At 28.8% G+C, this 25,170-nt stretch overlaps 1 protein-coding gene across 8 annotated transcripts in view; it reads left to right on the forward strand.

The window, feature by feature from the left end:
• grh (grainy head) overlaps positions 1 to 25,170 on the forward strand; it is a 562,310-nt gene that overhangs the window by 432,632 nt on the left and 104,508 nt on the right. For all 8 annotated transcript variants that reach the window (XM_085947266.1, XM_085947268.1, XM_085947267.1 and 5 more), the window contains one exon: positions 15,347 to 15,509. In XM_085947266.1, coding sequence (XP_085803392.1) covers positions 15,347 to 15,509 — 163 coding nt within the window. The remainder of the gene's footprint in view (positions 1 to 15,346; positions 15,510 to 25,170) is intronic.

Consider the following 25,170-nt stretch of genomic DNA (forward strand, 5'->3'; position numbering starts at 1 on the left):
ATACAAATCGACTCTTATTCAACCGTAAACTAGTGGAAAACATAAATATAATAGACGATCTATTATTTTCTATATAATATTTTAAATTCTAAAATATTATTAAAATGTATTAAATATGTTTTCTTATAACTACGATACAATTAAATAATTTCAATTTTTCAATTTATTTATTTTTAACATATTGTGGACATTACAAATTATAAGTTTAAGACGTTCACAACATGACATTTAGAAACAAAGAAATATAAAACAGAATTACGTAAAAAAGAGATAGATAGTATGTTATTAAACAGTAGAAATATGTACATACAAAAATATTAATTAGATATGTACATGTAAGTACACCGGATGAGTTAAGCAGACCCTATTTTAAGAATTTATAAAACAAATAGGTATGTACTTGGTCAATTTCTATTAAGTTGACACAATGTAAAAAATATATCTGATTGAATTATTATATTATCATATTTTTAATAAATTTGTGTATTGAATAAAGAAATTAAATTAAAAATTAATGTAATGTGATTAAGGTAATAATATGTATTGAAATATAAATTAAAAAATATTACTTAACTATCAATGACGAAAATATTTTTTTTAATGTTCCATATTATCAATAAATTTCCATTGTTTCTTTTCATTCTTGGTAAATCTCCGAAAATATATAGCCTTTAAAATAAAATAATTTGATTATTTATTATTAAATTATGTAAATTATTATAAAACTACATGCGGTTTTTACATCAGAAGGAGGCGTTTGGTAATATTTTTAAAATATTATACAGCCAGAGAAATACAAAATATTTTGAATATTGATTTTCGTGTTTATCTCCGCGTAGTTAATAGCTTTTTCCTCTAACGTATCTGTACTATCAAAATTACTTTTGAATGGTCTCAGATTGACCATATATTTTGTAGGCTATAGAGAAGATTTATCGATTTTGTATGCCGGAGAGTGCGACCGAACCGTTGCAAATGGGTTTATGAACATGACATTTCTTAAATAGGAGACGGAGACTATTTATGGCATTTTTAATGTCTCTAATTAGTGGTTGATGTTTTTCCAGTTTATTTATACAGGTGCGTTCACTATCTGGTCACAGTAATTTGTATTGCCTTTTTATTTTATTCACTTAAATTCATCCCAATTTTAAATAAATAATTATATTAGGAGTCACTATATATTAAATATTAAAAAATTGTTCATATTAATTATTTACAGTTGAATAATTTTAATTGATCGAATTTGTTTACTATGATGACTAAGTACATACATTGAAAAATAGATTGCATTTTATGGAAAATTTAGGAACAACCAAAATTTTTACAAAAATACCTTTTTGTTCTTAATAATTTGTCCGTGCTTACATAATTTACTTTACGAGATCTTCTTTTTTATTTACTCTTGTAATATTTCAAACACATGAGAATATTAGCTCTTAACTTATCTTTTTTTTCTTTTACTTTTATTCAACACTATTGAAGATACGAATTGCTTGATTAACAATATTTTTATTATCTTATATATTATATTAACAGTATTTATTATTCACAGCTCATTTATTGTTTGTGCAACTTCTACAATATTTTAATCTATAACATAAATAGGTACATGTAATTTTAATATAGTCGATTATAATAATTTATTCAAAAAATAATTTAGTTTATACTATATTAATATAATCGGCATTTGTCAAATATTTATGTCTAGTAATTAAATTGAAGACCTTGATAGACAAGGGGTCTAAGTAAAATCGGGGTGCTCTAAAAGAACTGTGAAAGTATATATTTTAGACATCTCGATTCTTGTTTACCATACTGCATATAAATACTGTAGGTATTGTTTTATATATTATATAATAAGTTTTTCAAAACAATACTTTAGCACTTTCACCTTTCTTCAAACCAACTTCTCAATTAGTTGTTAGTAAACAAAATGTAGTTTTTAGTTTAAAATACAGCTATTTTGGTGACATTTTGAAAAAGTGTACATGTTATATTTTTCGGTTTAATTTGATTTTTGAAAATCTTTAATGTCAAAAATCAAGTTAAAATATCTCTAAGAGCTCAGAAAACTATCAAACTTTAATTAATGAGTAAAAAAATCTCATACTTCCTACCTGTAGTTTTGTTTATCGATTAATTGAATATCTGTCAATTGGTGATCAAGCTACCTATTTTAAAAATGTGCCTTTTCAATTTAATAAAATATTTTTTTATTATTACGCCACCATTCCATGATTGTGTTAGTCCATTTTCCGCTAATGAGTGAAGTTGGTACATCATTCGGACGTGAAAGATCGCAGACAAAGTTCGTCACTCATCATCAGTCATTAACAGTGCGTCGTGCCGAGCCTTAAACCGATATCTGTGGACATTTTTATCTTATTAATGCGCATTACGTACCTTGAAGAAGACTCAAGACCGATTCAGGGTACTTAACTCTTTCGATATTACTAATATTGATTGAGTTTTTTACAGAAAATTATAAAGGATTATTGGTATTTTTTTTTTAATTATTATGAATTAGTTGTTATATAAACTATGCATATAATTTGCTTTGTTAAAATTAAATGAACGAAGTCTAAACGATTAGTAAATTGAACTTTTTCGTTTAGTGAATTAACATTCCAAAATGGTAAAAAAAACTTAATTTTAGTTAAGGACATCAACGTACATGCGTAACACCTGTATCAAAATTTAATTTTTAATAATATAATTTTCACCATAAGTATCTATGTATATCCTGTACCTGTATCCATGTATGTCCGAATATAGTGCTTTCAGGAAAGCGTGATTTAAGGTTTCGCTAACTCAGTGTCTATGGACTTTCGGCTTTATGGTTTGATAAATATCAAATTTCTGTTTTGTGTGTACTCAAAGTGAAAGATGTTATACTGCAGATATGTTTAAAATTTGTTTTTAACTATTTTTTTACAAAATTGTACATAAGACATACTGGCTCTGATGTACAGATATTAGTTCATTGTAAAGATGATGCCTCGGTATGTTTACCTTTATTTTTTCATACTCTACTAGACACCCTGTAAACTACGATAAAAATACAAGTCCAGCATATATTTCTGCTATATTACCATCACATCACGTGGACACACGTGACCTCATAGTAAGCTCGCTCTATGGGCAAAAAGTGTGCAATGTTTTATTTGGTATTTAAAATGTTATCAGACATGCTTCCATTCCGTACCACATTTTGAACCAAAAACGAATAGTTTCAGAAAAAAGTTGACAAAATAATATCACCTCACGAGTATCATTCCACACTATTAATCTGGCGTGTGATTTATTATTTTAAGTTTACACATTTTTAGTCACATCATCTCAGTATTTTTTCATTTTAGTGGTTTTTAATGAAGTTGCAAATGACACAATATTGTTCGTAGGTTGACAGCTTTATTATTGAACGTTCTTATATGTCTAGCATATCACCTTATGTAATGTGATGGTAATATGTTTCTAGTATAATAATTGTTCCTATATACAGTCCATTTTCAGTTCTAAAATATCCAATAATATATATGACACGTTATTGATGTGTAACTACGAAATTTGGGAGTATCTTAAAAGTAACTCTTATCTCATAATTTTTATCAGGAATAAATTAATACGATTAGTTATTTATTAACTAATTAAAATTTAATGAAAAAAACAACGTCTGAAATTTAAACTATCCGGATACAATTAAGATTAAATATACAATGATAAAATAGGCATTTTCTTTAAAATGCCTTAGCTTGTGGGGTTAAAGAATTTTGCTGGCTTTGCGACTTCACGTTGACTGTAATTGCTTGTCTTGAACTGGCAAAGTAATTGTTAATCATCACATCGATTCATCTCACAGAGAAACTAAAATACTCGTACAAGCACATAAGTAAATATAATATTCACCCGCATATACTGTCATCATACCGATATTTTTTATTATTATCCTATATATTTTGTTTAATTTTATTTTTTTCGAAGCTTTTTCTTGTTTAAGTTATTTAACTTAAGAAATCTTATTTAGATAATATGGTTCTAGTATTAAAGATCGATTTAATATAAATAAAAAGGATTTCAAGTTATATACATTGGTTTATATTTTCTATAAAATGTGACGTTTTTTAAATAAATATAAAAAATGTTAAAACTACGAATTAGTCAAAATCTCTTAGGTACAGCATTGAAAACTAATTAATAAACTAAATTTTACCCCATGAATTATATAATTAATATCATTTTATTTTATCCATTTGATTTAATATAAACTTGTATGCGTATAAAATAAATAAAACTAGAAAAATAAATATTGTTAATACCTATAGGTATTCGCCTACATAGTATCCATTTTCATTTTTCCGTATTGAGAATTTTTTTCTAATTTTGACCGATTACTATTTATATGTTTCCATGTTTTAAAATTCAATAAAAAATTTGTCAGTCTAGAATGTTATATAAAAATTACAAAAAAATAAAACAAAATATTTAGTTGGCACTTAGGTAGTCCACAAAATATAAATACGATCTGAATGTAATACGTTTTCTAAAAGATGAAAAAAAAATATGAATTTAGTCGACCTGACACAATGAGCAAAGAAAACGCTCTCATCTATGAAGATGAAATAGTTACGATAATATGTTTATCATTATTTTATAATTTAAATATATCTCATCTCTATTGAGCTTATTCTTAAATTATAATATTGATTCAATAATTTCAAATATCTCTTTTCATAAAAACTTACATAAAATTATACATACTATTGCTATATTATGTATAATGACATGTATAATATAACAGTTAGAAACGGAAGCGTTGGGGTAGGACTGCCACATTACCCTTATATAAATAAATAATTGGCATTGCAACCGCGTTCGTATAAACTTTACAGAGTAATTTCCGCGAAATGCCACAGGCTGTATATTTTTTATCGGGCTACTAACTTCTCGGCTACTGCTCGCAAACGGATTCGAAAGCACCAGGCACGCATGCGTATTTGAGTAAACGAAAGGGTAGATCAAATTATTATATTTACTTTTTTGAAATATTCAATAATAAGTAGTTCCCATACTGAAAGCTAATCTAGGCCCATTGTAAAAAAATAGCATATCTGTAAAGATTAGATCCATATTTCAAAGTTATACAAGTTCTTTAAATGTTCGAATAAATGCATTAACTTACACTCGATATCATACTTTTAGTAAGTACAGTACACTTATAATAAGTATTATATGACTATTAAAAATATATCTAGCTTTTGGTTGTGGAATTTAAAACAACTGGTACCTAAGCGATCATTCTAAAATTCTATTTGTGTCCTAGGGTTTCAAATTAATATTATGATGATTGGACGCCAAAATAGATTTTGTGAATCCTTTTATATTTTTCTCAGTCCAGATAATAACCTAAAACCTCTATTTATTAGTTTAAATGTATTATCACACTGCACTATTTTTTACTACTTACTATATGATAAATAAGGTGAAAGTATATAACAGAAGATAGAGCTTTCTTTTCTTGATCCATCTAAATCGTGGTCCAATTGATATTTGTATCTAGAACATGTTGAGGGAACACTTCAATACTGCCATTAAGTTGAATAACCATGACTACGATTCTTTCAAGTATATTTATTATCACTCTACCTCTGCTTGCATTCATTCACACTAAAAAGTCTTTAACGTATCGACCGAAATATTCTTTCCATAAAAACTAATCAAAATAATGTATTTCTTCGTCGATTTATTTCATTTTGAATGTCCCCATTGCATACAAGCGTGCATTGTTACGATAGTATTTTGCCAATTGAGATGCGTTCGTCGGATTCCACATCACTTTATATTCTATTTGCTCTCATGCCAAGACCAAACTTGCGCTGGTGTACTCTGGACACAATAGGATATTTGTTTTTTTTCGTCCAGCGTTTCCATTGAACCATTGCTCGAAAGATCGTGGATCAATCAAACAGTCAACGTCGAACGATTTACTTTACTATCTAGTTACTGTACGCTGAAAATACAAGAGCTTTTTCAGAGAGAATGTATATTGGGGGCACGTTGAAGCAATGCGTGTTATGTTATTTGATTTTCGTTAATTTTTTGGAGCACATTATAATATTTTTTATCAAAAATTGAGTGTTAGCCATGATCCTTGTGAATAAAGAAGGCGGGTATATAGTGATATATTTAATAGACATAGAGCATGGTATTGATTCAAATATCTCGGTAGTTTTAGATCAATCTTCAAATCAATTTCAACAATCAACATTTTCAATTTTGTTCTCAAATCTTCTGCAGAGTTCCAATATAAAAAAATCAAATGATGACATAACATATCTTTATAATTATATCATTCGCATCGCGCACTGAAAAAGTAGAGACTTATTACTATAGATAAATACCCTGCCAGTATAATGTTCCTGATAATTCTCAGGTGGGTTTTCCACACAAAATATAATAATTTCAATGCTGGTATTCTTCATAGGAAGAGTTTAAACCTTTAATGTCTTTCTGTAAACCGATGAAATAAACTGAAATTATAATTTTAATAAAATTAATCATCAAATACCATTGAAATTTCAATAGTTTAGAATTTTATTGACCAAACAAAACAACTCTCATGACTATAATTTATTGCAAACTCGAAATTACCAATTATGCACTTATCATAAATTAAAAATATATGTACACGCCTACATTTTGAATTAAAAAAAACACCATTTCCGGTCATATTGCATATTCATTGAAGCCTAAGCTTAATATTTTTAAAAATTATATTAATAATTTTGCAAATATTATAAACATTTATTACGTAATAACAAAAAAAATATGCAGGTAGATAGATACCTATACTATTTGATTATCATATTTCTAAATTTATATTTTATGGTTCATTAAAAGGCAATAAAATGTTGTACAAATGAGAAAATATTAGATTTTAATTAAAATTAAAAAAAAATTAAATATGCGTACACCTATTTTTTTAAAACGGCCATGACCCTCGTAACATTTCATAATTCTCTCGTGTATTTAAACCTAACATAATTAATTAAATAATTATTATTGCAATGGCTTAGCAAAAATTGAATCTATTAATTATACCTACATACATTGTGTTCGCCACATACTGTTTTTTCCCAGTCACTTTTGAATTTATTAATAAATTATATTCGTTCTATGTATGAAATAACCTCAGCATGCCTCACGGAAAATATGCCCTTTTTCTTCTTGTGATGTTTTAATTACTTTTTGTTATATAATCTTCATGGAACATTTTTTTATTCATCGTACCTTTAGGTATTTTTAAATAAATTATATTATTTTCTTCTACAAATTAAAAAAACTGCAATAATTATTCATTGTATTAATAATAACATTCGATGCATTTTTAATAAGCAATGTGTGAAGATATTTATTTTTTATTTATTTATACACAGTGAAATTTTTATATCAACAAACTTATAACTGATAATAACATATTAATATAACGACTTTAGAAAGGAAAAAGGGCGTAAATCCTCATTTTTTTCGTAATAGGTTTTATTGCATAATACCGCTGTACATGACTAAATACATGTTGTGTTCAAAGGATAAAAGCTACAAATGGCGATTTATTATCAAAATTTAGTTAGCAATTAAAAAAGGAATGGAGATACATGGGAAAATTTACTTAACCATCATTATTGTTGTTGTTTTTTTAATTAATTCAATAATTAATATCACATTAAGAACATAAAAACCAAATTACTAATTACCATGCACTTCAATGTTATGTCTATTTCGTATTTTAACTTTGACCGAAAACCATACCAAAAACGTTTTTGTGTCTCTTGTAAAATTTTATTTGTGTAGATTACGCCGTTTTTTCTTTCCAGAGTCCATAACACATTCAATAGATTTGTGATTTAACAAAATTATTAAATGATCAATCTTTGTACAAATTTTAAAACGTATTTTATATTACGTGTCGTCAAATAAATTTCAGTTAAATACGCATACCATGATTTACTATAGATTAAGTATTTTAGAGAATTTAACTCTTCCAGCCATTTTTAATGTCTATATTTCGTGAGAACCTCCTAATCTCAAATAATAGCCTAAGTATAATGTTATATAACATTAACGATATAGCTTAATAAAATCTTATGAAAAATACGCATTGATAACTGATACATTAGACATAATATACAAACGTCTTCAACTCGTTAAATACATTAATGCCCCATGATAAATATGGAATAAATTACCACAAATAACTCATTAGTCTTCAATAATTACCATTAAAAGACACATCTGCAGGTATCGATCGGTGATCAGTCTGAAAGCGAATGGCCATTTCAAGTAAGTGGGTATAATAAATATAACATATATACGTCGGATATTGCGTCTATATACTTTTTATCTTATATACCTTTCACGATAGGGTGGACTAAGCAGATACCTATATTAATTAATGATAATTATCAAAAATCGTCTGGAAGTAATAATATGTTTTTTTTCTAAGATTGGCAAATGAATTTGAATTTTTCTTAGTTTTTTGTGTCGTTAATTTCATCGGTTTATTCGTCAAGCTTTTAACCATATAACTAATCGTCGTAATTTAGTAAGATGCCCGAAGATTAATTTGAAATAGCATACTGGCGCGAATTCAGCAGATACAGGTTCAAGTCCCGTCGGGTGTAGTATTTTTTTTCTACAAAATGATTTTTGTAGAATATGTATGCATGAGATGTTTTCAGATTATGTATATTCAATATATAGAATGTTACATTCTCAATTCATGTGTCTTATTCGTTGAATAAACGAAATACTCGTAGTTTATTATATAACTAATAATTATGGCTTTTCACTGATATACTATATTTATTTTATATTCACTGTATATTTCGAAAAATATGTCCAACTTATCAAAAATTTCTATTATCAATGATTGAATACCTGATTGAAATAGAGTATTGCAAAACAATCCTTGAATATCAAAGTTACACCCCTAAACATATGGAATATTAATTCTATATGTAAATTCCTTCAAATGTCTTGCCTGAAAGTAAATTCACAAAATCTTCAGTGAAAAAACCCTATTGTTTGCCAAACATTATACATAATCTATTGGTATAATACCTTATTAATAAAACTTGTTTAATATTAAGTATTTACATACAAATTAAATTTTCATATAATGCAAATAATTTCTAATAATATAAAATATAATAGCAATATATTTGTTGCTTTCTATTTACTTTTATTTACATACTTCAATTTATGTGATGCTACAGTTATTTATTGATTTTAATACACACAAAATATAATAAATTATTATTAATAACTATAATAAATTATAAATTGTAAAATCCAATTTTACTTTTCGCCAACGAATCTTTTTCCATTATTTAAAGTATGTTCAAAATATTACGACACAAATCATACATGAAAATTGATTCGCAATCTGCAATATACGATGCATAAAACAATATTATCGCTCCACCCTGTTGCGCAACGAGTACTTACCTGCACGGACATTGATTGATTCCGGAGTCACCAACCCGATGGCTGATTAAAACATCTCATAACTTCTCCTGAACTCCTGTGAACACCAGCCCAAGAACTGGTCGCTTACACAGTATCGCAATCCCGTTTCAATATTTTATTTGCCGTAATAAATTTCATATGAGTTTAATTATCACATCATAACAATTTTAATAAAGTACCCCTCAAGAAAAATGCTATGATTATAACGGGAGTTAATTTCTATTATCTGTATTCGGTTTGCTTATAAAACTATTGCAATACTATGTATTAGATTGGTATTTTTTTATATTATATTTGTAAACGAATATATATTTATAACTTAATGAATGGCTTATAAATAGACAACACTTACAATACTTAATATAAATCAGGTTCCCCATTTCTATTTTTTATGATTTTACATTTATTCAGTCATATTTTAGCAACAAACTGTAATCAGCTTATATTGATTATAGTTCTTTTAAGTTCCGTCTACTACCATAAACAATAAAGAAATATTTAAGTTTTTTTGATAGTTTATTAAACATTTTTTTCATTAATTTGTGCTTTGTAAACGCTACGACTTTTTAATAGCTTAAATATGTTAATAGTTGCTAAGTATTATAAATAACCAAGTTTATCTCTCGTTTTATCTAATTATTTCTTTCGATGATATCAACAAAATATTAAAATGCATACACTTTATATTACTTCTCCACAAGTTCAAGACAAAATTCTTCGTTTAATGCATTTTCAACTTCTAATTATTTATTATAAGTATTATAATGTTCCATTTAAATCATTTTTGGCAACCTGGGTTTAACCTTTCGCATCTTCGTGCTCTATGAAAAATCAGCAATGAAAAATTTACAACAGACACAGAATATAGTTAATTACCGAATATTATATACCAAATTAATACATTAAATATCGTAAAAATATTATTACTTAGTAAGTAGAGAATCGTCAAAGAGTTAAAGTGACTCAGATATTGGGAAATCTGAAGACGTATTTTTATTTTTAATTTATCTTAACAGGGAATTTGAAACAGTAGAAAATAGTCAACCTTTTCTTGACGTTTAATTATTACTTTCGCCCTAAAGATTAACGGAATTTCATTATTGATCCTTGCATATTATATTATGAATAATTGCTTTCTTTTTAAAAACTTCTTCTCAGTCGTTGAGTATCATAGTTTTTGTGAGAAGTTACTATTATATTTTGTTCAGTTCTCCCTGAAATCAGTGAACTGATTGAATTTATCAATGAAGAACCTGTCACATTAGCTCTTCCTTTTTCATTTCTACCATATACACTATCAATTATAAACTGCCACTATATTAATAATCATTCCTCCCGACCAAGTCACTAAAGCTGTATAATTCATATCAGACTAATACTTAACCGTCCATATTTTATCTTTAGGCACAAAGTCTTCAAGAGAAGTAATTAAATATCACAGATCCCACGAGAGACGACGGGTTATTGAATCTATTATTCTTGGTCAGTTTACTTAAATAAATGAATAAAAATATGGCGTCGATCTGCTTTTCGAAATAACGATAAGAAAAAATTTCACTTCTTCGATATTAATATAGATAGTTCGGTAATATCTGATTTAGGTGTGCTTTGAGCAATATCTCTGGTAAATTTCACATCATATCAAACCATTTCCTATAGTTTTTCTTTCACTTTTCTTTTCAAGGGTGTATTATTGTTGGCATGCCTGGCAGTTTGGAAGATTAAATTATAAAAATATAAGGATACAGTTAAAACCTTACAGTTAACCACCAAATTATCATGCGGCATATATCCGCAGAGATAATTTTAGTTTTAATTAATCAACTTATACAATTTAAAATTGCATACACCTGCATCCATAATAAACTTATGCGTCGTCTTTTTGTGTGTGTTTTCCCGATAAATAAATAAATCTATACATTGGAGGTTGAAGGCGCGCGCTAGGAAGCGATTGCCGGACAAAACGCAAAAAACTGCAAATCTCAGTTGAAAAATTAGCATAATCCGTCGATTTGTAAGCGATTTCGTAATATTTTGAATGCCGGTGCCGTGTTGACAGCAAGCTTCTTCTATATATGCAGGGCTACCAAATAACCCACGTGGCAATTAATTAAAATTTACATTAAAAATTATGACGTAATTTAAACTGATCGAAAAAAATCAAATTATCCAATTAAGAATAAATAGAAGATAGATTTGATTGTTGGTATTGAAATCTGTGACGTGTCTTTTGGTTTGAATTAGATTAGAATGTGTAACAATGCCCATGATAGACAAGTGGTAAAATATCTGCATATGAAGTCGTGGTTATCGAGTTTGAATCTCAAATCTGTAAAAAATGTTTGGATTAACCTATTATATCACCAAATACCTACCTTATAGGTTGAACAAAAACCCAACATACTTACAAGTCTTACTGAACCGGCCAAAGTCCACATCGGATTGTAGGTCCTATGATGTTGATTAGTAATTATAATAATATATTTGATTAAAATTCTATACTATTAAAGAATCGATTTCAATATCAAAAGTTTCACCATTCGGCATCGTCAAGTTTGATGTATATAATTATGGTAAATTCATAACTGGAAAATTCCATGAACAACCATTGATGGGTAGTTTTAAATTACTTATTCATAGTACCTATTTATATTGTTAAAAATCGTTTTTTTTCTATTGTTTCTCATGTCATTGTTATTGTCGGATGTTTGGATTCTTAAGTCAATTTAAAAATATTTTAAGTATAATAAGTCTATATCAGATGAATAAAATTGATATTTTGTTTTTTTGTGATGGATTCTAGAATAAAATTAAATCTAAGTATATATTTTGAGCAAATGGCTTACATAAAAACCTATATTAAAAGTAAAATAAATTAACTCAAATTTAAAATTGAACATACATAATTTTTAAAACACTTCTGAGAGAATATATTATAACATAACCAATAGAAAAAATCTTTTTTGAAAAAAGTAAGACACACCCGCGCACATAGACCACTGTGCTAAAAGAGTAATAATTAATTGCGACAAATTTTAACTAATGGCTTTTGATACTCACTGAAGCGCTTTTCAAATTGAGCTACGTATATTCAATAATTATAATGTTACATTCTTAAATCTTGTGAATTATTCTTCTTCTTATTGTGCCATCCCCTAGCGGAGGTCGGCCACCATCAAGACGATCATATATTTGTCGTCTGCTACCCGGAATAGTTCAGTGGAGCTGCACTCGTACCAATCATGGAGGTTCTTAAGCCACGAAATGCGGCGCCGTCCTCTCCTACGTTTACCATTGATCTTTCCTTGAATGTCAAGCGGTGAAATGCTATACTTTTGTCCTCTCATAATGTGGCCGAGGTACTGTAGTTTCCTGGTATTGATACTACGTAGAACTTCTCGGTACTCCCCCCTTGAATCATTCGTTGAATAAAAAAAAATGATAATTGCAACATAACTTTAAACACCACAGTCACTGTATTGATGTTTTCGCGCATTTTAATTAAATTGTTATGTTTGTCATATCTATTATGCAATAATAAAATACAAAACTGGTAGCCCTGCATATATCTAAATTTATTTTGTTTATAAAATGGCTACTATCATTGGTGAGAATCTTCGTTGGGAGATTGAGGCTCACATCAAAGGGTGAAGCCGACGAGAAATGAACACTGTCAGCTCGTATAATATGTTTCGGTGTCTTCGATCCCTCCCAGTATAGGTATAAGTGAATAAAAAAAGACAACATCATTTTATATTTATTTTCGGTTATCTCCCACTTGCCGTGTTTAAAAATTTAGTTGACAGCTGGACCCGTGATTGGAATAATTTGATCACAATCGATTTTTTCTTATATGAAAATTTTATAAAACGTACACGCCACACTGTACAACCGCCTTCAAATTATTAATTTATGTAAGACCATTAAGTTATTGGCGATGAAGTAATTAAAATAAAATAATATAATATGCATGATTTTTATCAGCACAGTTATAAATATTCTTTATTAAATATTTGTCTCCGAGTAATTTTAATTAATGTTTATAAATTGAATGAATGTTTTCATATTGAGAATTCGTTTTTTTACCATTCTTATATTTATAAAATATGTATTATATTTTTATTCGGCTTTTTGACAAATTGCATGATGCACTAAATAAAGTTTTGCACAGCTAATTAAATATACTAATTTAGTAGAACTTAATCATATTATATCAAAAGCTACTAAAATTACATGATAAAACTTCTCAAAAACAACAACAATTCGTAACGAGTAAAGTCAAGTAAAGTCAGATAGTACAGGTGGAGTCATAATGTAAAGTGCGTATTAAGAATCGCGTATCTACATCCAATCGCTGTCGATTGCATGAGCTTACTTCCGTGGGCATCCGTTGTTTGTTCTCCCAAGGTGCAGAACTAACCTGCCATTCGTAATTCCAATTGGGAGGGCAATAACACTGTTCAACCAAATCACTTCGAATATTGACATATTCCACCTGCGTGAAGATGAGTATAGGTAGGCATTGTTTAACAAATTCTTAAAATAGCGACTGCTTAGCTCATTCGGCGTAATTTTTTGTATCTAATTTATATATTTTTTGTATTTACACTTTTCTACTGTTTAATGCTGATCTATTTCTTATTCTGTATATAATACTGTTTTATTAATATTTCTTTGCTTCTAAATGTTATATTGTGAACGTTTCAAATTAATAATTTGTAATATTCACTATATGGGAGAAAAAAAAAATTTGACTTATGGTGGTCACATACATATTACGTACATTTACAAATATTTCTAGTTTACACAGTCACTCTATATAACTAGAAATAATAGTGCCAGGATACTATTTGATGCATTTTTAATTTAATAATTACAGTATAGATCTAATCAACAACATTACAAGTGATTTTTTATTGCCAAGACAATAATATAGAAGACAAAATTCATTCGAAACACTCAATACTTTTTACTCACTTCGTTTTGTTATGCACCGGCTTTGAGGCATGCGTTAAGCACAAGGTCGTGTTACTTCAATTTATTAATTCAGCACTGCGTAGCTATTGCATTTCTTAGTATGTCATCCAAATAGTGTGAATATTCCTCTTGTACCACAAGTATAAGGCAAGGGAGGCCTGAATACAACCATATACAATTTCACAGTACTATACATCGATAACAACTGAAACTATGTATGTAATATAATAAAAATAAGCAATGCTTTTATTATAATATTTATTTTCTAAAAATTCAGCTTTCAACACGTCTTGGTGACATTCGTCTGGAAATATGTGCAAATAATAATTGAATAAAGTGGTAACTGCATATCGTCGGTCCCTATTAAAAAAGTCGGATCTGCAAAATGCTATTTTTCAGTAGGTACGAGCAATCAAAGATGTTTCATCAAATATCCTTTGTGACCTATTGCTTGCCATAATGAATAAAAATACGGGTTATATAAACTTTTTTAAACGTTTATAAAAACATCCGTCTGTCCGGTGAACATAGCAGCAACTGTCAGATCCGACGCATCTTGCTCACCCACGCCCAGCTAAAAATGTCGGTTAGTAAGAACCGACATTGTTATTCGGACACTCTCGGTAGATCCGTCATTTTTAACTTAAATATCTCGAATTTTTTCAAACAAACAAAAAAAACTGTTATTGTGGTATAAATGTTTAAAATGTTTAAATAACTTTTACGTAATAATCCGAAAATGACAAAATTTCAGATCCGACTTTTTTAATAGGGACCGACGATATTATACATAGTACCTATATATTATATTATTAAATACAATTTTTTTCTTCTTCCTTAGATATTCACCTTGCGGCTTCAAATACCACCTCGAGAGTCCAATCAGCAGTTCACAGCGAAGGGAAGACGACAGAATCACATACATCAATAAAGGACAATTTTATGGAATCTCACTAGAATACGTTCATGACCCCGACAAACCCATCAAGAATCAAACCGTTAAGGTAAGTCAAAGACAATTTTACTGTTACTCATCACAATCTAGAAATTATTTTAATTACTACAGATTCAGCGAGAAAATAATCATTTTCGGATTAGGTATAAAATATAATATACCCTATATAATACAGTGGTAGGTATAAAAGAAAACAGTTTTATCGGAATATAAATGAAAAATTTATTACTTTGGATAGTGTGCATATTTAATAAAATACGTAAATGAATCAAATATTAGCTTTAATTTACTGTAGGTAATAGTGTTTTATTAATAAATTTAAAAAAAAAAAACTAAACTAATTAGCCACCAAATATCGATTTTAACATAATATGATTCAGTTAAATTATCTCACAGTATAAAAATTAAATTCTTACAAGTTATTTTAATATCTGGGGATATTGCATAAGTTAAGTAATTATACGTCGCTTTGAATAGTTATTCAGAATTTATTGGTCTATTAAAAATGACTAAGAATATACCAAGAATTTTGAAGAAGGGTTAACACGATTTACAATGTTTTCATAACACTGTCTAGAAAAATAAGCATATAAATTGTGAAAATTATTTCGACAATTTTTTTTTCTCTTTTCTCATTAAAACCCCTTCAGCGTTAAAAGCTCCGTATGTGTATATATATATATATATAATATGTATATATAGGCAGATATTCAGCCAAATTAATTTTCTGTCACAGAAGCATTTAACAATGGAAGATTATTCTTTACTGGTCAAAGCGTCGGATAAGACACAATGTCGATATTTTCATTAATTGAAATACCGCGGCCAATAGTATCCTCTCAAATTGAAAGATATTTATATAATACATAAATAAATCTGCATTCTTGCAAATCAGGGGCATTCATTTTATACGTATCTGAGAAACTTAAATAAATTGTGCAACAATATTATATATCTACGTAGTGGTCTTATATAAAAAAATCGATTTTTAACAAGCATTAATTATTGTACCTATATACATGCATAGCATTATGTTTTTAATATGCAATCTGTTTAATGGGATTACCCTTTACTTTTCAACAAATCACAATGAATATAACAAATATTCAAGACGTGTACCTATTTACTATATGATTTGAAATTATTTTTAATTTGGGTGAAACGTTTTTATCAAGAATAATTAGGTAAATTACCATTTACGTTCGCACGTTAGCACACTACGGACCACCAGATAGTTAAATATAATTAGGTAAGACCGGTATTATAAAAGTATGTAGGTACTATAAAAGATTTTTGTCAAAGGTTTTTTATCATTTTTTAAACTTTTAATAGCATTGTTTTATAAAACACGAGAAGGCATAATATAATAAAATATGTAAAATATTTTATAAAATATAAAATATAAAGTTTAAAAAACGGACTACGAATGTATATTACCATATTAGGTTTATTTTATTAAAAGTTTTGTAATCTTGGTGGCAATTATTATAATAGCATTTCATATTTTTTGTGTTCTACAATCAATAATTTTTATGTGTTAATTTCTTGCCGTCTTTCATTTTGAAACGAGTTATTATATATTGTGACCCAGTGCTGTTTTCAAAATTCAGTAATTCTTCTGATATTTAATATTGAATTCAAGATTAAATTATTCGAATTTACACATTTTTATGTTTTTTTTTTATATTATACATAATATTCGTAATGTAAAGGATTTTATTAAATATGTTTCATAAAAGATATTTGCCAAATATCTTTCATAGTCTAATACTGCCCTAAGCACTGAAAATAAAAAATTGTGAGATTATACTTAAACTAGATGTTAAAGCTAATATTGAAGTTATAAAAAGATAAGAATAATTTGTAGGTATAATGTTGTTATTAATTTTGTTATGACTGTGGTTAAAAAATATATAGTAGGCAAATTTCGATAAAAATACTATTTTAATGGATTTAAGTTTTGTATTATTCCATTTGGGTCGTTTTTTGCGACACGGGTTTTGCCTTTCGGCATCTTCAGACACTATAATATGCACTCACCAAAAGGCAAACATACACTGACAATGAATACAGTTAACTCTAACTTATATAACAAATTATTAATACAATAAAGTAGGTAAAATCTTTATCACCTACCTATTAACTCAAGGAACACAAACCCGGGTCACAAAAAATGACTCCTATAGAATAGAACAAAACTTAAATCTATTAGAACTTAAAATTAAATTCCATCAAGTACCTTCGGTCGATAGTATTAAAAAAAACTATGTTTGAAACTATTTATTAATTTTGAATTTGTGCAACATTCGAATAATTGTATTCTTGAATACGCTTCCAACCCCCTGAAGGAGGCGCAAGATCACAATATCTTCGAAGCCGCTCTGGTGTACCAATTAAACTGCTCAAAAACGCCGTTTGCAATAATAAACGTATGAAACTTAAACTTCCTCCATAGCGATTCCACAAAGGGTATTAAAAAAGCAAATTTATATACCCGTCCGACCTATGCAGCTAGTTAAAGTGACGTCTGACGCACATTTCCTGCCCCGAGGTGGGCACTATCGGGCGACAGATATCATTTTTATATCAACCTCCTTAAAGAATAACAATTTTTCATAGGAAAGGAAATGACGTCATACGAATTTAGTTGATAGTCTTCACAGTGGAAGATAGCATCGCGCTCATTTGTTTGATTTTTTACACGAATCGCTGTGCATTTATTTTAATTAAGAGTTCTGTGTCGTGTAATAAACACAAAGAAATAAAAAAACGGTTTTGATTAAGTTATGCTGTCAGCGGAATGCATTATGGCAATTAAAATATATATTTAATTATTTTGGGGCTTACCATTTCCAACGAATTCTGTTGATTTTATAACATTGTTTACTTTTCTATAAGTTCTTTCTCTAGACATACTAATTAAAGTGGATTTACATAATAATTAAGTATTAATAATAATATTTTCAAAGTCATATGAATTGTTATGGTGCCGACAGTTGGATTATATTATATTCATTTTATTTTACATTTTTATATTAAATGATTTTTCAGCACGGAAGACATTAATAGTTGATTTTTATGTTATCAAAATGAAAATAAATATTTTAAGTATGTAGTTTTGGCAGAGTAATACCATTAACAATGAAATAATCGAGGAAAAGAAAATTGTATTTCAAAAGTTATAATGAAATTTAATTAATACCAGTTTAATCAATAGTCAATGCATAATAAATATATTCTAAATTTTATTTAGTAAGTATGTTTTAAATAATAATGTAGTTTTTTCTTTAATAATTTGGCTTTATTTAATAATTAAATTAAGCTGTGACGTTGTAATTCTTGATTTCTTATTTACTATAATATATATTATAATATATAATAAGCCCGCTTAGGTTTAAAATACAAAAATACTAATACCGATAAAGAACAAAATGTTGAAATGCTTTCAGCTTACACCCAGCTCCTGAATTATTTGTTTCATTAAAAAATATCAAGATTCGTTTAAAATAAATTGATTTCTAAATATGAATTTCGCTATCGTATTTATTGGTTTGTCTTTATTCCGCTTATAATATATTATGTATTAAATACCACGTAATCTTTTAATGGCCATTCAATTTAACACCTTTCGATTAAAAATATCCAGAATTCCATTTATCGCGTCGGAATAAATAATTGTATGAAAATAAACTCTTGAGAGTAAATTTTCTAGATACGGTAAACAGCGGGCATAGCAAATCGATGTAATTTATATAGAAACAGGTTTTATCTAAACGCACCCGTCGACTCGTTTAGTGATTTTCTAAATTTCTATGTCATTAACAAGTTGAAAACAAGATCATTGAAATCATATTTAATCGATTCCCACATACCGCAGTAAATTTTTACAGCAATTATAACTTAGGCACTACCTTAACAACACATATTTTAATACAATATTTAATTACAAACTGAGAACACACTTGCAGAACAAGTTTTAAAGTAAATTTTACATAGATTTAAAATTGATATAAAATTACAGTAGTAATAAATAAAAGTATTCATGACATGAACACATTGTAGCTTCTACATATTAATATTAGTGAATTAATATATTTTTAGAAAAAACTTTTAATAATACATTTTAAAGCACACTGTTTAAAAATAATTTAAAAACTTCGCTGATTACATTGTGGTAGGTAACTCATATTTGTATGTGAAAAGTAAAAGAACGCCCTTAAAGATCAGTTTCTGTTTTAGTCTACGAGTATAATTTTAATTAAAACGTTAGTGAAAAATGAACTCAGTCTACAGTTGATCATTAAACAAGGATCATTATGAACTTAACAGATAGATTTATACGCCAATTGAATTTTTGTAAAATAGAAAGTATTGTAAATAACACTTGCCTAAAGTATAAATTACCTTCAACAACTAGGTATAAGCTATTCTTTCATGCAATACAATCAACCAGTGGAATTTTAGATAGCGCCTTTTATTACCTAGTAATTATTACTTTAATGAGAATTTCCATTATTTCCACATTGACACACTCATATTATTTACAACAGTATCTAATCGTTTAGAATACATTATATATTGCTCATTCATATTGTAATATTCGTAATCACTGAATGTATTTCTGTAATATAACATATTATTATTATATGTAAACTAACGGATATACTTATTTCAAGTTGATAGAAAACTACTATACTTAAAATGTAACCGTAAAAGAATAAAATGTTCTCAGGCAGTTGAAAGTAGTTTCAGTAAAGCGATTTCCTTAGTGCTTAATTTTGAATTTAGAATAAACATTAAAATTTCCCACTGCTGAAAATCCCGGTTCAAAACCTGTACCCAGATGTGAAGATTATTTTCACATTTTATTCATTTTCCTTACTGTGACATTTGTACTACACACATGTGCATTAATTTGAAATAATTATATTACTATAAATTATAATAAAATCAACTGAACGGGTGAGGTTATGAACTGAGAAAACTACTTTGTAGAAATTCAGTGACGGAGGATTATTAATAGTCGTAATTTATTTTTGGTGTTATAAACCCTTTATTGAATAAACGTATTAATCTGCTACTATTTGTATCATCCAACCTTTGTAATAATAACAAGGTGACTATCTCTGAAGCCGTGAGTCTGAACGCAGCATCTGGGAAAATTTACATGTTGTCTTTTTCATCGTGTTTCATCCAGAGTATAATCAAACCACAACTTAACGCGCCCATGCTGGACAAGCGAATGTCAATTTATGAAATCGTTGGTCTCGTATTCGAATCTGGAGAAAAGCGAATTTATATGTTGTCAAAGGCCTCAGCAAATGGCTAACAATCATTTCTCGTAAAAAAAAAACTCTTCGTGCGTTGAACAAGTCCCACGTCGGAATGTAGAGCCAACGACAAAAATACTTGAAAGAATCAATATAACTACCCAAACAATTTTTTAACTTCCAAATAGATAAATCGAATCTCCAAATGCCTATTATTTATACTAAGTTTTACATATCCTTTCAAAAAAAATATTTTCATTTTTTTTTATTAATTTCACATCCCTGGATCAGTATTGGTAATATCTGTGCGGGATCACAATCCTTAGCAGAAGTTTATAAAATGCTCTACCACAGAACAGATAATAAATAGAATACCGATAGGCAATATTCAATACGCCGCATGGTGAAACAGGCTTTTGAATGTGTGAGTGTCCTACGAAAATTAAGCACGCATTATGCACGTGCAATAGTGTGTGTAATACACCAACATTAAATGAGCGTAAATGCATAAACCAAGAGCAGTTTTTAGTATTCGACGTAAAACGTATTCTTAACACGTGTGTAAGTTTAACCAGGATTCTTCCTTACTCGAGTCGGTTACCTGCTATCGCCTTACCCGTTGTGTATTTCAGTTCCCATTATTTATGAGTTCCCTGTGCTCTACCTTGTGCCCTGTGCTCTGAAAATAATAAGAAATATAAATTAAAACTATAATTCAGGCATATTCCAAATAGTAAATACAGAACTCGTAAACATTAGACATCCGTTTATATTCGATGTAATAATAGTAATTTATGTTTTTTTTCAATATCAAAAGGATTTATTGTTTAAATGTAAGTATATAAAAGTTAACTCACAGTGGCGCAACTCAAACGCACCACCGTATTAAATACTCTATCAATAATAATTATTAGTTCTTAAAATAAATAATACTCCTTTAAAAATTTTGTGGTATGCTTTTAAGTTTATGTGTGTAATATAAAATGTTACCTATCTTGTTTTTTTATATATTCTCTTGTACAAGTATCTATACAATATTGACGTACTAAGATTTTCATCGTAGTATAACTATTATAATATTCAATATTAAGTAAATACGCCACCACTGCATTTTAAATATAAAGGTCACATTAGAAATTACCTGCCCGTAGCAAACAGGTAAGTGCGCCGCGGGTATGTCGCGCTAGGCGCATAAGGTATTTTCGAAAATTCCACCTGCAGTTTCTTTGCAGAAAATTCAACGTGACTAAAAATACTGTCATAACTTGACATTGCTTTATGCTCTTCTTGTATGTACAAGTTTTCTAGTTGTTCATACTTATGGAGAGCCCGTGCGCGAGATGCTGTATGTTTCAACGCGATTTCTTTCTGTTTCAAAGAGGCTTGAAATTTTCTTACAAGTTTTTTTGTTACCATTTTAAAATGATGCGCTTGCAAAGCTAACAAACACTTATGGATAATTAAAATAAAATACCAGTAAGTCTAAACATTTATTGAAAGACGCATTCCCGTATAAGATCGATTAAAAAAAGGAAATCATCTTCCATACCAACACATTTTTCTAAGCTCTGTAAGCACTTTAATGGTCAAAACACTATAAACTGTCAATTCTTGATGGAAATAAGTTACATAAATTACAAATTATAATAATAATATACAATTATTTTATTATTACGAGGGTGGGTCAATAATTCCTTAGAAAAAAGCATTAAAACAGTTTTTATTTTTGTATTTTTTTTTTATTTCTCAACATAATCTCCTTGGAGCTCAATACACTTGGTTAGACGTTTCTCAATTTTTTTTAAACCGTCAGAAAAATAAGTTTTCGGAAGGTCCTCAAAATAAGCATTTGTCCGATCGATGACTTCTTCATTTGAAAAAAAACGTTGTCCACTTAGCCATTTTTTTAAGTTTGGGAAAAGGAAAAAGTCACTGGGGGCTAAATCTGGCGAATACGGTAGGTGGTCGACCAATTCGAACTTCAATTCTTCAATTTTAGCCATTGATCGTAAACATGTGTGAACACGAGCATTGTCCTGATGAAAGAGAATTTTTTTCCTGTTTAAATGAGGCCGTTTTTCTTCAATTTTGTTTTTTAGCTGGTCCAATAAAGATGCATAATAATCCCCTGTTATTGTTTTTCCTTTTTCCAAATAGTCAACGAAAATAATTCCACGTGCATCCCAAAATACAGTAGCCATAACCTTACCAGCTGATTTTACGGTTTTCGCCTTCTTTGGACATGGTTCGCCTTTCGCAATCCACTGCTTTGACTGTTCTTTCGTCTCGGGAGTATAGTGGTGTATCCATGTTTCATCTACAGTCACAAAGCGACGCAAAAATTCATCCGGATTGCGTTGCATGAGCGACAACAGGGCTTTAGAGGCCACCACCCTATTGCGTTTATTGTCGACTGTGAGCAAACGCGGCACCCATCTTGCAGAAATTTTTTTCATGCCCAATTTGTCATGTAAAATAGAAATGACGCTACCTTTTGAGATCCCTGTAACCTCAATTATCTCACTCAACTTTAATCTTTGGTCACTTAACACCATATCGTGGATTTTATTGATCATTTCTGGTGTAGTCACCTCTACAGGACGTCCTGAGCGTGGTTCATCCTTTGTTGATGTACGACCACGTTTAAATTCATTTAACCAGTTATAAATAGTTGCAAGTGAAGGAACAGATATGCCGTGAACTAAATCCAACTCATTTTTTATTTCCTTTGCGGTTAACCCTTTTATATTAAAATGTTTAATAACAGCTCTAAACTCAATTTTCTCCATTTTCCATTTTTCCATTTTCCACAAGCAAATTTTTTTTTTAAATGTACGAGAAACACACAACAACCCGACCAATCTGATTGAAACTTCGCAGCATACTGAATCGGTAGTGCCGCTGCATGAAAACAAACCGCTTACAGTACTAGTCGCGCCACCTGTCGGCTTTTCTAAGGACTTATTGACCCACCCTCGTACATGGCATGTCCTGTTAAGTAGATAAAACTAGTCCCGATGTTTATCAAATTAGTGAAATAAGTACCTACCTACATATTATAAGGTATTTTAACTAATTTCTAATAAAATAATTAAACGTACTATCCCATAAAATTAATCAATAGTATACCTTCATAACGTATGAAAGACATCAATTCTCATTTTAGAGTGTATTATAAAATATCACTTATTATTAAGTATCCGATTTCAATGCAACCCTATACGCTAAGTAAAATTTTGTTTTCTTTGCTCACTTTTGGAGTAATATTATTTTTAGTCATTGAAGACCGGACACGATGAAGAGGAATAATTCATATAATATACGTAATATAACAATTTGAACGCGTATACTATTAATAACTAACTATTATTTGGTTAAATAGGTTCATACAATTACTCAAATATATTTAAATATGATGATTAGAATGTAATTAATAATGAAAGCCTCCTTTTTCCTTGTCAAACAATGGTAAAATAATTGTGATTTAATATTTCTTTGTAAAACTGTCACACCAGATTTATTGTGCTCCATTTCCAGCGATCCATTAAATTTAATGTTTATTTCGGACATCAGTCACAGAGCCTATGACCAGATAAATAAAGCACTGCTCTTGTATTATAGAAAATATCGAGACAATAAAACAATGTTTATTGCCAAGAATTCCCTAAAACGGTCTACCATTCATTATGTTGCGAAGAACTATAAATTACCTATTTTTCTAGCAATAACCATTCTAACAACATCAGGTTTATTAACCTTTGTAAGATTTTATTGTAAGAGCCTGCAAAGAATTTTTGATAATATTATCAACTTCGGGGTTGATTGATGAAATTACTGTAAAATTGAAATAAGAATTTTAATTTTTGAATTATGGTGAAATCAGTTTTTCATGATTCTTGAAATTAACTATTTTCAGACGTTTTCTACACCTTGGGTACTGTAATGGTTATAGATGTGGTTATTAAATGTTCGGAACAGGGATATGGCGGGTGTAGGATATAGGATTAAGGATGGGATAGAATAAGGAGATAGAGCAAGGACTATTAATAGGTCGTGAATTACCTATTTCTCAAACCTCATCTGTCATTATTCCGAAGTTAGTGTGACCGGCAATCAATGAATCGTAAACTACGATTTGAAAGTATAAAAATAATTATTAATGAAATATATCCCAGTGGACGGCCGGCAGAAGGTAGTTGGTTATGTATAGTTGAACATAACAATACCTTTAGATAACTAGATTTGCACATAAAGTTGACTCCTTTTCGTGCTCCAACGAATTTCTATTAAAAGAATTAAAAAACAATATTTCATCTTAAAATTTTCCCCTTATCCGATGATTCTGTTTTTGTCTTGTCTTGTCTTGTCTTGTCTTTTGTCTTGAAAAGTCTTGGAGTAATTCGTGACGTCGGTTAGTAATTATTAAAGTAATACCTTCTT

This window comes from Rhyacophila brunnea, unplaced genomic scaffold (genome assembly GCF_057557595.1).
Source record: "Rhyacophila brunnea isolate RB1 unplaced genomic scaffold, BYU_Rbru_1.0 scaffold_2, whole genome shotgun sequence".
Taxonomy (NCBI): Eukaryota; Metazoa; Arthropoda; class Insecta; order Trichoptera; family Rhyacophilidae; genus Rhyacophila; species Rhyacophila brunnea.